This window comes from Ascaphus truei, chromosome 4, assembly GCF_040206685.1.
Source record: "Ascaphus truei isolate aAscTru1 chromosome 4, aAscTru1.hap1, whole genome shotgun sequence".
Taxonomy (NCBI): Eukaryota; Metazoa; Chordata; class Amphibia; order Anura; family Ascaphidae; genus Ascaphus; species Ascaphus truei.
In genome coordinates this window covers 350,047,305-350,065,128 of record NC_134486.1, presented here as the reverse complement: position 1 = coordinate 350,065,128, position 17,824 = coordinate 350,047,305, and the positions used below count along the sequence as shown (strand labels likewise).

General features: G+C 44.3%; 1 protein-coding gene across 3 annotated transcripts in view; it reads right to left on the bottom strand.

The window, feature by feature from the left end:
* Nucleotides 1-17,824, bottom strand: part of ERICH1 (glutamate rich 1) — a 96,820-nt gene that overhangs the window by 20,638 nt on the left and 58,358 nt on the right. For all 3 annotated transcript variants that reach the window (XM_075598235.1, XM_075598237.1, XM_075598236.1), the window contains one exon: nucleotides 5,997-6,131. In XM_075598235.1, coding sequence (XP_075454350.1) covers nucleotides 5,997-6,131 — 135 coding nt within the window. The remainder of the gene's footprint in view (nucleotides 1-5,996; nucleotides 6,132-17,824) is intronic.

The window sequence follows — 17,824 nt, the reverse complement described above, 5'->3', positions numbered from 1 at the left end:
CTTAAGTACAGTATATAAAAATAATACATTTCAGTAAAACATAACAAGTACACACATAACCCCTCTTCATTACCATAGTGGCTAACCGCCAAGGTAATCAAGGGGTTAACCACCTATCACTACAAACCGGGAGGCCTAACCACCTACCCTTTGGCAACTACTCCCTTTGCCTACCTCTCAACAACCCTCCCACCACCACATACAGTAATGGGCAATAGCTCTATTAGCTAAAAAAGGCTAATAGAGCTTTTGCTCATTCAAATATACAGTACAGTAAAAAATAATAAAACATTGGATTGCTGTAAGAGCTGCTCATGGAGACACAGAGAGAGAGACTGCTTCTCTCCGGGGCTTCTCTGTGCAGCTCTTACAGACTGGTGGCTGGCTCGATAGGCTTAACGCTACGGTGGTCACATTCAGAAGCAGGGACCCCCGCTGAGTTAATCCTCCTGTGCAGATCACTGCTTCTTGGTCACTATCAACTCTGGCCCTGCTCTGGAGTCGCAACATCGCATGCCCACAGAGGCAGCAAGTCGTGCTACATCTGTGTGCGTCTGTGTTTGGTTATGAAAGGAAAAGTCCTGTTTGGAAGAATCCCTGTGCTTGGTGAAGCAACCTTTGCACATACACTGCAGCAGTATGATGGGAGAGACTGTCAGGGGAAGTTTCCAGGAACTGGCTTAGCTGGGCTTGGTGGGGAATTGGATAGTTTTCAGCTGGAAAGGCAGACCAGCAGTAAAAGTTTAGTCAGTGCTCTGTGGGGCAGATCCACAAAGCTCCGTTAAATCAGGGCAAATAACGTGATGGTACCTAAATAGGTATCGGATGTTATGCTCCCTGAGGTTAATGGAGATCCACAAAGGAAATTTTAAGCAAAAACAAGGGCAGTTAGGGCACTCCTTAGCATATGGCTAATGTGGCGCTAGCGAGGGATGCTTGGTTGGCCAAAGCTGTGATGTCATAACAGGCGGCAATCACATGGTACAGCAAGCAATCTAATTGGTTGCTGCACCATGTGATGCCATTACAGGTCTTTCTACTTTGGCTATGTTTTTAGCTTTGATGTTTTTGCTTGGCAATGGTTTTTGGTGCCAGTTTTCCACTTTTCTTTCACAGTTTGCAAGCTTGTGTGAAGCACTATGGGTATTAAGCGGTGTCCCTTTAGGTAATTTATCATCTTGAGAAAGGTCTATTATAATAAATTACATTTTGTGATTTCTATGCAAGATGACACGAGTGCAGTCTTCTGTATATACAGTACTTATTATTGTTATAATTTATTTGGGAAGCGTCAACATATTCCACAGTGTGGTACAGAGTTCTGCATATTAAAAAAAACATAAACCGTTACATACAGATGCAGACAAACATGCTCAGATACAAAGAGGTAATGAGGGCCCTGCTCTGAGAGTTTATAATATAGAGGGAATGAGGGACAATGTTGAAACAAGAAGGTAAAGTGGCTGCTTATTGTAGGATAAGGTGTAGTTCAGGTTAGAATATGGGCCAGTCTGACAGCTGAAGCCTTTAAGGGTTTTTTTGTGGGAGGGAGTGAGAGACTATGTTACATAGTGTGGAGATTGGTCCAGCCACATAACTGGTCACAATAGGGTTAGAGGGGGAGGGAAATAGGATGTTTAGAGGCACTTACTATAGTATGCAGGGATCTCTCCCAGTTTGTGATCGCACCTGCGGCAGTATTCCCAGCATGAGTACTCAATTCACACGATTTACATACATTTTCAAAACAGACATACAGAATATGGTGCTCCTCATGGAGCAGTCTTATTTTATTTGAGTTGTAAACATTAAAAAAAAAAAAAAAAGTGGCAAAAGCCTTTTTGCCTGAGAATTGAGGAAAAATATACATTTTGATGCAGCTAAACTAATAAAGACATCTCAAATATCTGGTTCCACAGTGGACTGACTCCAAAAAGATATGCATTGTTCTTCCAAATGGCAACTTCCAAAATAGCGTAACAAATGCTGAAGGACAAGAATATCCATCTTGTAAACAGATTTTATTTTAGTGCAGAACACCGCTATCCCCAGACAACACTTTCTTGGCAAAAATACAAAAATCCTGGCAGGCATCCTCCTGGAGAGTTGAAAACAATGTTACTGTAGATTGAAATTGTGGAGAGCAGAATATTCACTTCTGTGCACATTCTTGAAAGGGCACCAGGGAAGAGCTTGAGGGGGATGAGTAACTGATGATTTATTCCAGTTTGCTTATAAAATAACAGTTGTCTTATTGGTCATTTTAAAGACATTTTCTAAACATAATTTCATACTTCACAATATGGATTAATTTTTGGTGGTCACATATAGCCCACACCTTGGAACCCTACGCAAGATCGCCAGGGAACTACAACCCATCCTTCAGGAAGATACAAGACTGCAACAGGTTAAGAAATCTACTTACTGACCTGTCCCTGTGACTTACAGTATGTGGGACGCACAGGTAGGTCCTTCCAAAGAAGGATCTACGAGCATGTGTATAATATTAAAAAGGATCTAATATCCCATAGTGTGTCCAATCATTTTTTGAATTGCCACAACAAGGACCCGACTGGTCTTTGCTGTCAAGCAATTGAAATTGAGGCTACCAATTGGAGAGGGGGTGATAAACTCAACCAGATTAGCAGACGCAAAGCTTTCTGGATTTATGAATTTAGAACCCTCTCTCCAAATGAATTAAATCTAGACTTTGATCTAGGCGTCTTTCTTATTAAATAACATAGGGTCTTTTAATTAGTGTATAGTGTTGCACTTTTTAATTACATTATATTCTCTTGTTCCTTTTTCCTTTTTTATGATTATTATTATCATTTTTATATATAATTGTTGGAATGATTATAATAATGAGTTGATTCTTGTAAATAATTAGTTTTTTATTTATACATTTATTATAAAATATAGATTATCATATTTAGATTATTATTATAGTGTTAATATTTTGTTACTGCTATCTATGCAGTCTTAGATGTGACTTTATAGTCAATGCATCTTCATTTTTACTATGTCTGTAGGTCTGTTAGTGTGTATATGGTTGTTTTAGTCTGTGTTTGTATTGTTTTGTACTGTGAGAGCTGAATTTTTAAACTTATTGGAACTAGATATCTCTATCCAATCAGTGACAAGTGAGGTATATATAATGGGACTTCACCTTCACTGAACCATCCCCTGAGGAAGTGATGTCAGTCACGAAACGCGTAGAGTCAGAGGTCACGGCGCCTTGGAGAAGCGCTGGTTGTAAGAACTTGTCAGTCAAGTGAAGCAGGAACCAGCGTCATCGAGATATCGCGAGAGGCGCTGCTGTGCTTGCATGCAGGAGTGTGTGGTGTTCCCCTACTCTGCGTCCATCTTGGAGAGTGCTCCGAAGTTAGAGGGACAGATACCACACATCGGGGAGCCCGCGAGGACCCTCACTGCTGCCGGCGTCTGCCCAACTTGATATACACGCTTGTTTGTTCCAGTCCTGCTGTAAGTTGGGTTTTGGGTTTTAACCCTTTGATGACCCGCTGCAGCAGGCTCCGATTGTTTTATTAAATAGTTATTTTACTTTCAGCTTGTTTGTTTTATGTATGTCTTTTGTTAAGTGTTTTACTGTATGTTGTTTGTCCAATTTTAACGTTACGTATTACACTATTATTTTCTTTTGTTTCCGTCCCTATGTCACGGACCCCCGGATTGGAGATTTAACACCTCTAGCCATAAATCGTATCCACACACGGGGGAGGGACAAGCACAGATAACATTCCAAGAGACACTGTTTTTAAGTATACCCTTTGCTTGCTTCATTCATTGTAACATCGCCGGAAGAGATCAGTGTATCTCGAAAGCTCGCACAAATAAAAGCATTTTGTTAGCCACAGAACGGTATCATCTATTTATTGTTTGATATATTTATATATATATACACACACATACATACACGCGCAAACACCTGAACCCCGTAATAATGTGGTGCGTGGGGTCCACATAATGTGACAGCGCTATAACTGGGATCGCGGGGAAAAAATGGCCACGGCGATCGGGGTGGTGACGACGACAGACGGTGTGCGTGTGTCTCCTTGTGTCTGCATCTCGTTGTTTGTGTCTCCGTCTCCTGTTTGCTGCGATCTCTGCTATCATACTCCTATTTGAATGTCCCCGATACTTAGCGAGTTAAACTAAGTTGTGGGCCCCCGGAGGCATCCACTAGCATCAGATAGCACTCCAGCACTGCATTGCTAACAAGGGGCGGGAGCACTCGGGTCACAGGAACCGTCTGTCTATACTATGGAAGGGGTGCATGACTGGTTGAGAATAGCCCACTTCCTAGACATGCGAGGTGAATGTCTCTCTGGTTCACATAATTTTCACACGGCATGGGGCATCATCATACTGTATGTGGTGGTGTCCTTTGTAAACTGGGTTATCATACCTGGTGTGTGTCCTTGTGTGTGCCTCCGTCTCCGTGTGTGTGCCCGTGTCCCCGTTAGCAATAAAGCATTGCAATGATAAAAAAAAAATACAGTTGACTTCATTTGGGCGGCGCCGCGCATGGTGGTGCCAGCGGCCGGAGGAAAGAAAGGTAAATGTAAGAGATGTTAGGGTGGCACGCTCAAACCACGTTATAAGCGGATCGCTCTATAACGGGGTTGAGATATATCGATATATCCATTTCTATATCTACACACACACACTATATACTGTATATATATATACTTCAGTATTAGGTGATAAATTGTTAGTCCAAATAAAAAAAGGTATCACCTAATACTGAAGTACTCATTTATTCTATACTATCGAGAGAGAGAGAGAGAGAGAGAGAGAGAGAGAGAGAGAGAGAGAGAGAGAGAGAGAGAGAAAGAGAGAGAGATAGAGAAAGAGAGAGAGAACAGCGCACACCCTAGTGCATTACCAAAAGAGTATATTTATTATAAAAGAATAGGGTAAACAATGCCAACTTGCAAAATAGATTAGAGAAAATGCACATAAAAAGTACCTTTAGTGGTGTAACTGTATCTAATCATTGACAGCTGAGGGGGATCACCCGACGGTGAGTTGACAACTCCACAAATTCCTCCTGCTTCGAGGGCTGCTGTAGATGTTGCTGGAGTCCTCCGACACCAACAGAAATCCGCAGTGTAGCCCGATCTCAAATGGCAGCAAGGCAGGCAGCTTGCATGTCCGTTAAGCCAGTGCAGTGCAGCGCAGCACGATCGAAAAAATCAGCACTCTGCTCTCAGCTCACACTGCTCACACGACAGACAGGGATTCCCTCAGCATAACAATCACTTCCTCAAAGTTGCGGGAGAGACGTCATTGCGCAACTTTGAGGAAGTGATTGTCGAATAGGGGAAACCTATTGTTAAGAATGCTTTGGCTTAATACCTAAGAGAGCTAAGGCCGGGTCCATTGGAATATCTTTTTGCAAACGTTCAGACATCAAAACTGAAACCTTTTCTTGAAATACTGCATGTTTTCCCATGCTCAATGCAAAGCAGCATTGTGTCATACAAATAATGTACTCTGCCCATTTTCTTGCAGAACTCAGACATACTAACTCCAGGCATTTTGTACAAATCTCTATGTATCTACAAGACACAGATGTGTAACCATTCAGCCATTGCAGACTACTGTATATGAAACAAGTAGAAGAAAATGAAAAAGACTTAGTTAACAATAGAGAGCAAACAAAAACACAATTGTATTCCATTCTGTTGCATACAGTTTTGTATACCGTATATAAATATAATAAGCAGCCTTCCAACACATTCTAAATCAACAACGACTCAACTTCATTTTATGGGTCGCAGGTTGTCATGGCAGTTTAATAAGACATTTCGGAAATACACCGTTTCCAATCAATCTATGGCCACGAATAGCAATGTTATCAAATGTAAATAGACACCCATCCGCAAATAACAGATAATTGGTAACCAAGCTCAATAAATTATAATATAATAAAAAGAGTTTAGCAGGCAAAAAATAAATACACATCTTACCTTCTGTGTTGTCATTGCTTTCTGAATCTTCTGTGCTCAAGGATTTGCAGTCATTTTGAGAACTTGGTACATAATCTTCAGGAGGCAGACTTGCTGTATATATTGTCATATTATTAGGTATTCCCTTTTCACCATCTAAAGTAAATTAGAAATTGATATTAAAGATAACTGGTATGCTGCTCTGATCAATTTACAGTGCATTTAAACTGCCTGTGGCCAATGAATATACCAAAGCAGCATTCCCAGTGTAAGTGCAAAATACCCCATTTCAATAAAAATATACATCCTGGACCATATCATTCTTCTTCCCAGCAAAAAGACCTTTGTTTCATCAAAGTCCTACAGTGAAACATAGCAAGTAGAAGAAGATGCAACAACTCTACAGTTCAATGCTTAGTTAGAAGATAGCATATCTAATAAACGCTGCACTGTAGGTTGAGGCTTCTGTAAAGCAGGGAACGTTGTGAGCTTCCTAAGCAAAACTGCAAACTACATATTTGCAATATTAATGCATTTATAAAATAATGCACAATAAATGTCAGCGACAGGGAAACGGTGACAGGACAAATTTTAAACATATAAGCTGTTCATTACACATTTCTCTTGACCACTGCAACAGTTAACCCCCAAAAATCTAAGCTTAGAAGCTATATACACCTCAGGGCTGGCTTTAGGGTAGATCTATAAGTGCGGTCGATCAGGGCGTCAAGCAATTGGAGGCTCACTGAACGACCGCGCCTAATAGCTTATCGATCAATCCAGGGCGGTTTAACCATTAGGCAAACTAGGCGGCCGTCCAGAGCGATAAAATGTGGCGGGCAGCAGCTGTATATTTCGCTTAATACAGTGTTCTAACAGGGCGGAGGCTGGGCTATTTCCTCCATCCCAATGGGCTGCTGCTGGGTAATGCAGCCAATCAGGAGGATCTCTCAGGAGCCTGGGGCGCTGCCAAGGAGGAAGCAGCATGGGCAGTAGAAAGGTGAGGCTGTGTGTGCCTGTCTGTCAGTGGGGTGGGGAGAGAGAGTGTGCATCAGTGGGAGGGGGGGCAGAGTGCATCAGTGGGAGGGGGGGCAGAGTGCATCAGTGGGGGGGGGGCAGAGTGCATCAGTGGGGGGGGGCAGAGTGCATCAGTGGGGGGGGGCAGAGTGCATCAGTGGGGGGGGGCAGAGTGCATCAGTGGGGGGGGCAGAGTGCATCAGTGGGGGGGGCAGAGTGCATCAGTGGGGGGGGAGTGCGTGTCATTAGGAGGGATGGAGTGCATGAGTGGGGGGGGAGAGAGTGGATGAGTGGGGGGGGGGCATGAATGAGGGGGAGAGAGTGCATGAGTGAGGGGGAGAGAGTGCATGAGTGAGGGGGAGAGAGTGCATGAGTGAGGGGGAGAGAGTGCATGAGTGAGGGGGAGAGAGTGCATAAGTGGGGGAAGAGAGTAGAGTGCATGAGTGGGGGGGGCATGAGTGGGGGGGTGAGAGTGCATGAGTGAGGGGGAGAGAGTGCATGAGTGAGGGGGAGAGAGTGCATGAGTGAGGGGGAGAGAGTAGAGTGCATGAGTGGGGGGAGGGAGAGTGCATGCATGGGGGAAGAGAGTGCATGCATGGGGGAAGAGAGAGTGCATGCATGGGGGAAGAGAGAGTGCATGAGTGGGGGGGGGGAGAGTGCATGAGTGGGGGGGGAGTGCATGAGTGGGGGGGGAGAGTGCATGAGTGGGGGGGGAGTGCATGAGTGGGGGGGAGAGTGCATGAGTGGGGGGGAGAGTGCATGAGTGGGGGGGAGAGTGCATGAGGGGGGGGAGAGTGCATGAGTGGGGGGGAGAGTGCATGAGTGGGGGGAGATTGCATGAGTGGGGGGGAGAGTGCATGAGTGGGGGGGAGAGTGTATGAGTGGGGGGGAGAGTGTATGAGTGGGGGGGAGAGTGTATGAGTGGGGGGGAGAGTGCATGAGTGGGGGGGGGGAGAGTGCATGAGTGGGGGGGGAGAGTGCATGAGTGGGGGGGGAGAGTGCATGAGTGGGGGGGGGAGATTGCATGAGTGGGGGGAGAGTGCATGAGTGGGGGGGAGAGTGCATGAGTGGGGGGGAGAGTGCATGAGTGGGGGGGAGAGTGCATGAGTGGGGGGGAGAGTGCATGAGTGGGGGGGGGAGAGTGCATGAGTGGGGGGGAGAGTGCATGAGTGGGGGGGAGAGTGCATGAGTGGGGGGGAAGAGGGTACATCAGTAGGGGAGAGAAAGAGAGAGTGTGGGTAGGGGGGGAGTGTGTGTCAGTGGGCAGTGGGGTTGGGAGAGTGTGTCAGTGGGGGGGGAGATTGTTATTTGGGGGGAAAGAGAGTCAGTAGGAGGGCAGAGAGCATCAGTGAGGGGTAGAGTCGTGGTGGGAGAAAGTATCAGTGGGAGGGTAGAGAGTGGGGGAAAAAAGAGGGAGAGCACCCTAGCGAGGGGTAGTGGGTACCAAAAATGTTTTCGCACAGGGCGCCGAAATTGCTAAGGCCGGACCTGCGCTTTGCAGATAGGTGCACAGTAAGGCTGTGAATGTATATTGAAGTATAGTGCTCTTTCTCTGTATTAATGAATTAAAACAGATGAAATATGGTTTACACGATAACTGACATACAACTGCAAATGTACAGTATATATTCCCCTCCACACAGGCATCCAAAAAACAACCTTTTGTAAAGAATGTAATAATCTAAGTGGCTGCCTTAACAAATCTATATGTGATAAAAGCAAAGGTTTAGCTTCATTTGTTTCTTATGGGTCTCTCTGCCTCTTAGAATGGCAGTCAGTCAATCAAGTGTTTCTTCTCTACGCTTTCTCACCCTGGCCTGATCAGAGACCCAATAATACCAAGCGAGATAGTGAAGGGCTTTGCATGTCTTGTTGAAAATATAGTGACATCCCACAAAAGACTAATATCCAGAGGCAATCAAACCCCTTCCAAATCTGAGCTCTTATGCACAATCGAAGACAAAAAATATATATATAATATTAAAATATTTATAGATGTCAGATATTGGTACAAAAAGGCATCAGACACCTTGACGTAGCCCCTTAATGTCACTGTCATTACTACACTTTGGTCCTAGGAGGGATGGCCCCTTTAATATACCATTACCATTGCTTTACATGGTGGGGTCTAAATTGTTTCCCAATGATCACTTCAGCTAAGTTGGCCTATCTGCCAGAAGAGGGCAGTAAAAAACCTTTACACACAAAAAGGGGTTGCCCAATGCTGAACTACTGTACCACAAATTAACAATGCAATGACACAGGAAATAAAATGGAAAGGCCAACATTTAAATGCCAACTTCAATAACATGTCAAGAGCGGAAATGTACACCACATTTGAAAGTTCCTATATTTTGCATTATGGTTTATACAAATAGGATGACGACTTGTTTGTTCTCTCATATATTTATTGTGTGTATCGTATTATATTCTTATGTGGTGCTGACATTATAAAATTATGTTGAGCAAACAAAACAGCGTATAAAAATTAAACACGAGTACAGAGGGCAACAAAGTAACAGAAATAATAGTCTAAGGGGATTCAATGGGGAATTTTGTCTGAAAATGGCCCGTTTGGCTGATTCAGTTGAAATAGAATAAACCCCTATATTGGGGTTTACATGTAACAAGAAGTGTCTTTCTAACAACAGATATATGAATACATTCGTTATTTATTTTGAGGGGAAAAAAAAAAAGTGTTAGAAGCAAGAATATGTACCGTGTAATATAGTGCGCTACCGTGCGCGCGCGACAATTTTAATCGACTGTGTTTAAACCCGACGTTCTATACTCCAACGCGCACGCGTACGGCAGTGAGCATTGACCTGGCAGATCGGAGGAAAGACATGAAAAGGGTCTTTTCGCGCTGCTGCCGGTGCACGTCACGCTGTCAGGATCGCCTAGACCTCCTGCCTAGCCATAGCTTCCTTGTCCACTGGGTGTGCTGCTGCCTTCTGTTGGCTCTGGGTTCCTCTGTCTGTCTGTCTTCTTGTTGCTCCTGTCTCTGTCCTTTATAGCTTGCTTCCTGTCTGTTGTGTTTGCCTTTGCTTGCTAGTCAGACTCCTTCAGTATTGCATATGCCTCTGATCCTGATCTGTTTTCTGTACCTGTACCATAGAAGTCTGTTCACAGTAAAAGCCCTTGCTGGTAATCTGGCTTGTCCCTGTTTGTTCCTGTTCTCAGTCCCTGCCCCCAGACCTGTCCTTGCTCCCCTGTCCTGTTCCAGTCTCCTCGTTGCTGACCTCTGCTTGTTACCTGACTTCGCTACCTGCCGCCTGCCTCGGACCTCTGCTTGTTACCTGACGTCGCTACCTGCCGCCTGCCTCGGACCCCTGCTTGTGACCCCTACTACGCTCGTGCTGTTCTGGCCACCGAGATCCTACCCGCCACTGGAGTCTCCCGTGACAGAAAGCAAAGGCCACTTCTGGATCTCGCTGGAACAGATTCTCTGCCTTCCTGCTTCAGCAGACCCCATCCGCTTGGAGGAAGATAAGTACTTTTTTTGTTTTTTGAAATCCCAGTTGGGATCCTGAAGGTTTTGTTGCTGCAAAGGTTTCTGCAGGGTTTTTTGTGCCACTTTCTCCCTGAGAAGAATTCCCTTTTACAAAAAAAAAAAACCCTCCCTGCAGTACCTGTTTTGCCATTTTCAGACTTTCATTACCTGGACAAGAATTGTCTCTGCATTGTGGGTGGGCCACTGCAGATTTTCAGACTCACATTTCTATTTAAGACGGTTACCTTGATTTACTGCTTTCCCTGGTTGGACCACTGCTGTTCACAGGGTCCTCATTTCAAAAGACAAAAGTGCTCCCATTATTTTGTTGCTGCATGCTTTGATTTTCTTGCATCTATAGTTTTTCATACTGTATGATTGGTTCTAAGGGTTCAGGTTTACCTGCAAGTTCCCTTAAAGTTTGTTTCTCTGCAACATATGATATCCCTACGCCTGATATCAAAGGTTTCAGATTTGACTGCAGGGTTCTCTGTCTGATATTCCTATGTCCGATGTCAAAAGTTTCAAATCTAACTACAAGTTTTCTCTGTATTAGTTTCCCGCTGTCTATGATATTTCTATGCCTGATATCTAAAGTTTCAGATTCAACTGCAGGTTTTCTTTGTCTATATGATATCCCTACGCCTGATGCCTAAAGATTCAGATGTAACTGCAGGTTCTCTCTGTCTATATGATATCCCTACGCCTGATGCCTAAAGATTCAGATGTAACTGCAGGTTCTCTCTGTCTATATGATATCCCTACACCTGATGCCTAAAGATTCAGATATAACTACAGGTTTCTCTGTCTATGTTTTTTCCTTGCACTTATAAATCTCTGTGACTGATGCTAAAGTCTCAAAGGGTCAGCTCTCCTATCTTGTGTCTCTCTGTGTCTAATATTCCTGTTGTTCATTCTAATGCTTCTGTTTTAAAAACACATTTCCTCTTCACTGGTTTCTTGGGAAGTGTGGTTTAATTATGGCTCCCACTCAAACAGTCTTGAGCAGTAAATGTGAACACAGTACCACTGATTCTTCAGAACTGATCAAAGCAAGGAAGAAGAAAAAGAAGGGAGGCATTACTGTGGAAGTTGCAGAAGAAATTAAGAATGAAAATTTAACCTCAGAGTCTGCATTTGATGAAAGAGATATGCTGCAGCTTAAGGCAACTCACAGACGCATCCCAAGAATAGTGGAAGAAAAGAAAGATGCCCCTACTCAGACGCTTCAAGCCACACAGAAAGCGATTGATTGTCTTTATGAACGTTTAGATAAGGAGCAAGAAGCCAAGACTGCACTACAAAGCTGTCTATTTTCAGCAATTGCTAAGTGTGTTCTCCAGGAGAAAGAAAGAGAGCAGTTGGAGAGGTACAGGGTAATCCTGTCAAGTAAGCTGGAGAAGGCCTATGCTGATAATGCGCAGTACCAGAGTTTCATGGCTCAAGTTGGCGCAAAACTGGAAGCCTCTGAGGAGAAGAATTGCCACTTCAACATAGAACTACGTTCTTTGAGAGAGATCTTCGAAGGGTTAAAATAGCAGTTTTGAAATGGTAACCCAGGAGTGCAAGAATCTCTATGTCCAAGTCAGTGAAGGAGATAAGAAACTCCATGAATTAGGAGAGGAGAAGAAACAGTTGGCCCAGGAAAAGTAAGACATGCAGACAGCACTGCAGAATGCAGAGAGAATGCTGCAAGAAGAACGTGTCTCCCTGGAGCGGCACACACAAACAGAAAATATGCTGCAGAGTCAGCTGCAAGAACTGCGTGCACATCTGCAGGACACGAAGGAGAAATGGGTGAATGCTGAAGAAAAGCAGCGAGTTCTGCAGGAAGAAAGTTTCCAGACTGCCTACAAGATAAAGATGCTGGAAGAGTATTTGAGTACCCAGTGTGTCCCCAAAGAACAGCATGAGGAGCTGAAGGTCACACTGAGCATAACCAGAGCCTCGCTGGAGGAGGAGCTTAGAGCCCAGGTAACCCTATATGAGAGGGAACACAAGGCGGTCCAGAGACTGAAACAAGAGTTGGAGGAGCAGAGACACTGCTCCATCTCTAACAGTCAGTACACCCAGGAGAAAGAGACCTGGAAAAGGCAGGCAGCTGAGACCTTGACAAAGGAATTGTCAGAGCTCCAAGACGTAATGAGGGATGCATGGAAGCAAGATCAAAATGATCACAGTAAAGAGATGAAAGCCCTGAGTGGAAAATTGCAAAATGCACTCAACCAGGGGTCTCTCGCTGAGGAGTGGAAATTGCAGCAACGCCTAAAGATGGAAGAGCTAAAGCTAACAGCTGAACACACATCTCAGCAACTCACAGCGCTGCAGGCGCAGATCACTGAGCTCAAGACACAGTTTGCCAAAAAGGAGGAGAGAGAGAAGGTGTCAGTCTGTCAAGTGGCTGGCCTGACACTGCACTATGAGGTCAAAATGGCCGATGCCTGCAAATTATTGGACCACACAGCCCGTGATAAGGTTCGGCTGCAGCTGGACAAGGCCCGGGAGGCGTACCGGCAGCTGCAGATCAGAAAAGAAGAAGCTGAACTTACAACTGCCTTGAGTGGGAAAAGAAGTGCAGAAGGACAGCTTCAAGAGCTGAAAACTCAAATAGCTGGTCTTTCATTGGTTGATGCCACGAAACGGCAGTCGCAAGAGGAGACCATGGTGAGCCAACTCTGTGTCCCCACTGACTCATGTGGAAAATCTGCACCCGTCCTTGTTGCCCACGTTCCTGATATCTCTGCCCCTGCTTTTGGAGTGAACGTACCCATTCGGAGGTTCCTTGCAGCACCCAATGTACCTGTGGAGTACCCTCTGCCCACTGACAAGCCACCAGAGGTGGGTCACCTTGAGTCGCCGTTTCATCAAGGCCTCCGGGAAGAGCCTGGAGGATCGTCCGGAGAACGCTCTTGAGAGGGGGGAGTAATGTCAGGATCGCCTAGACCTCCTGCCTAGCCATAGCTTCCTTGTCCACTGGGTGTGCTGCTGCCTTCTGTTGGCTCTGGGTTCCTCTGTCTGTCTGTCTTCTTGTTGCTCCTGTCTCTGTCCTTTATAGCTTGCTTCCTGTCTGTTTTGTTTGCCTTTGCTTGAAGTCAGACTCCTTCAGTATTGCATATGCCTCTGATCCTGATCTGTTTTCTGTACCTGTACCATAGAAGTCTGTTCACAGTAAAAGCCCTTGCTGGTAATCTGGCTTGTCCCTGTTTGTTCCTGTTCTCAGTCCCTGCCCCCAGACCTGTCCTTGCTCCCCTGTCCTGTTCCAGTCTCCTCGTTGCTGACCTCTGCTTGTTACCTGACTTCGCTACCTGCCGCCTGCCTCGGACCTCTGCTTGTTACCTGACATCGCTACCTGCCGCCTGCCTCGGACCCCTGCTTGTTACCTGACTTCGCTACCTGCCGCCTGCCTCCTGCCTCGGACCTCTGCTTGTTACCTGACTTCGCTACCTGCCGCCTGCCTCGGACCCCTGCTTGTGACCCCTACTACGCTCGTGCTGTTCCGGCCACCGAGATCCTACCCGCCACAGGAGTCTCCCGTGACACACGCTCTATTAGCCAATCACAGTGAGGCTGCAATTTCATTGGAAAACATCCTCCACTTAAACACATGCAGTGCAAAATGTATCACATGGAACAAAAATAAACCAAGCCTCATAATGGCTTGATTCTTAAAATGACTAAAAGCAGCTGTTTTATAATGCTCCGAACTGGTTGTTTTTTCACAAAAAAGTAAAAAACAATTAAATGACATCTAACTAAATCTGTTTATATTTATTAATTACCATGTTGCACTGAAATTGAACGTTGTCTGCCTACCTGTTCGCGTCATAGCAACGCCTAGCTGTCGCTCACAGCACAGACCATACACACAAAAAGTGTGATTCACGTGCACGAGCATTAGCACACGTCAACTATAAAACAAGCCTTATGTGTAACAAAGAGTACGCAAAAGTTCATCTCTAACTTTCTTCAGAAATGCTTAAATCGAGACTCTTTACCAACAAGAAAAAGGCAGAAAAGAACCAAGTCTTGAATAACAAGAGATTAAGGTTTAAGCATGCAAAAAGTATTGAACATCAAAAGTAATTTAGGTGCCAGCTGGAGGATTCCACACGGATTGATACTGAATGCAGCACAGGACAGTTTTGGCAGTACTGCAACATTATTTGAGAAAGATTGCAGGAGACATCCATCACTATAAGGCAGGGAAAGATTAGGGTGTGCACAAAAAAATATGTCTGGAGTACAATTGAAATCATGCATGTCTTACTTGAATTGTAAAGCAATGAGCAGGAAGCCTTGAAAATGACAAGGAGAGGAAAATTGAATGTAAAATCAATCAAATCCTAGGAAATAATGTATGTGCTACTGGTAAGTGGAAAGATTAAGGCTCTTACTGTAAACATAAAATATGAAAATCATAAATGTCTAAATACACAAACTCAATATAAATGAATCAGTTCATTTAACAGGAAAAAAAAATTCCTCTTTAAAAAAATAAACACACAGTAAAATCAAGCATCCCAATAGGCTACAAACCTAAACATTGAGAAAAAAGTTTAATATTTATGTATATTTATGGTTAGTTTAAATCCCCTGATCACGTAGGCCGTGACTTGGGAGCATTTAAACATGGCCACCGTGATAGTGGCACCCCATAACGGGGCCTGCAACTCGGGAAGCAGGGGGTCCCCGGACCTAAAATCAATGCGGCTCAGCTCCGGAGATGCTCTGCTACAAAACTGTAATAATAAAATAAAGTAAAACCGCCGCAATCGCCTGTTAGAGGCACACAGGTAAAGTGACTGATTCAGTCTCTCTGAGTGTGTGTCTCTTACAGACAGGTAGAACCCGGTAGGATTCACAGAGCGCAAGTCCTATTCACACGCAGGGGCCCCCGGTGTGTTAATCTGATGGACCATTAAGTCAGTTTTCGGCTACCTCGCGAGATTTTTTTCATCAAAATCTCAATATTTTTGGTGAGAAGTGGTCGAATCTTCGTGGCTGCATGTGTACAATACGTAATTTAAACATGATACAATTGTGATGTACAAATGTAAAGTCACTGTGGAGCTGATAATATAGCTCACCATATTCTTACGTACAGTAGTGACATGGATACCTAAATATATTGTTTCTTTTTGGTAGAACTACAAATTTATAGAGTTGACAACCGTCTGTAAAAAAAGATACATAGAGCAGACGAATGTATTACCAACATATAGTAGATGATAAAAATTAACTATATATCTATGTCAACAAATGGATATTAATAACTATGCAAATACTATCAGAACTAATGGTACAGTAGTGCAATAAGGGGTCATAGTCCTGTTAAAATTTGAAATGGGGTTTATAAAATGGGGGACGTTGTGATATTATTGAATACAGAGAAAAGAGACAGGGTTGGTGAAATCCAGGCTCGATAAATTATTACTTTATAAATACAGCTTTATTTTTCTGTACTACTTTATAAGAGACACAGGAGTGCTTTTTGGGGTGCTTTTGCCTCTTTGATAGACATCACTTTGAAATAAATGTTTTAAAATACCCGCACGTCCACTCTTAATATAGGGTTAAGGCAGTGGTTTTCAACCTTTTATTTTTGATTAAGGAAATATAATTATATATTAGGATTAATATTATATCGTGAAATTCCAGCGAAATCCAAGCCTCTCTAATAGCAGGTCTAAGATCAGATGCATTGTAAGGAACCCCGCCCCTCTCTAATAGCGTGTCTGAGATCAAATCAGATGCATTGTAAGGAACCCCGACCCTCTCTAATAGCGTGTCTGAGATCAAATCAGATGCATTGTAAGGAACCCCGCCCCTCTCTAATAGCGTGTCTGAGATCAAATCAGATGCATTGTAAGGAAACCCGACCCTCTCTAATAGCGTGTCTGAGATCAAATCAGATGCATTGTAAGGAAACCCGACCCTCTCTAATAGCGTGTCTGAGATCAAATCAGATGCATTGTAAGGAACCCCGACCCTCTCTAATAGCATGTCTGAGATCAAATCAGATGCATTGTAAGGAACCCCGACCCTCTCTAATAGCGTGTCTGAGATCAAATCAGATGCATTGTAAGGAACCCCGACCCTCTCTAATAGCGTGTCTGAGATCAAATCAGATGCATTGTAAGGAACCCCGACCCTCTCTAATAGCGTGTCTGAGATCAAATCAGATGCATTGTAAGGAAACCCCGACCCTCTCTAATAGCGTGTCTGAGATCAAATCAAATGCATTGTAAGGAACCCCGACCCTCTCTAATAGCATGTCTGAGATCAAACCAGATGCATTGTAAGGAACCCCAAACCTCTCTAATAGCATGTCTGAGATCAGATGCATTGTAAATTCAAGTGACCTGAAAATTGCAAGGAACCCTTTAGGTATGCCCCTGGACCCAAAGAGTTTCTAGGAACCACTGCTGAAAAACACTGGTTAAAGGGATATCACCAAATAAGTACCCACATCGACAAGCAGCTTTCTTTTTTGTTTAAATTGCCCTAAAAGGGCAATTCATATCTTGCTTTAGGAGAAGCAAGGTGTTAAAGGAGACCAGTACTTTTTACACTGAAAACCTTCTGTGATCACCATCACAAGCACAAAACAAAGTAATTGAATAAACAGAATACACAGATATGACATACACTCACCAACTGGGGACTTGGGGGAAGACTCTAGTCTCACTAGGTGCATGGTGCCTGCTTCAGTAAGCTTACCCTGTCCGCTTATTCTCCAGGTATCACAAAGTGCTGGACACACAGCAACCACTTTGTAAATTCCTCCAGTTGAATCGCCGTCAAACTCCACACTCCGTCAACTCCAAAAATGTTCTGGTGCTCTGATCGGCAGCGCTCCTTACATAGCCCTCGGTGGCCATCTTTACTATTGAGGAGCCGCCGACCAACCAGAGCACGGATTGAGATGGTGCAGCCAATCCCTAGCCGGGGGCTCGCCCTGCAGGGTCCGTGCCAAGGCACTCAAGACTTCCCACTGGGTAGGAGCCACAGAGTCTGCAGGGAACAAAGGCTCGCCTTGCTGAGAGTCCATCCCCAGACCTGATTGTTCGCTCTTCCCCACTCACCAAGTGTCTTGACACCTTGCCGCTCCCAGCCTATGTCTCAATCCTGCATTTCTATGGAACAGCTCCTCAGCTAAATGAAATACTGAGTCTTCTTCCACAGAAATTATAACTCACAGTTACAAAGCATAATCCAAATGTAAAGGGCTGACACCCAAATCACATTACAGTGATTACATACAGATCACAAATCCCTTCACATTACATTGCTGGCTCACTAGACTGGGGGATTGCATTCACAGGGAATAAAGTGCTTT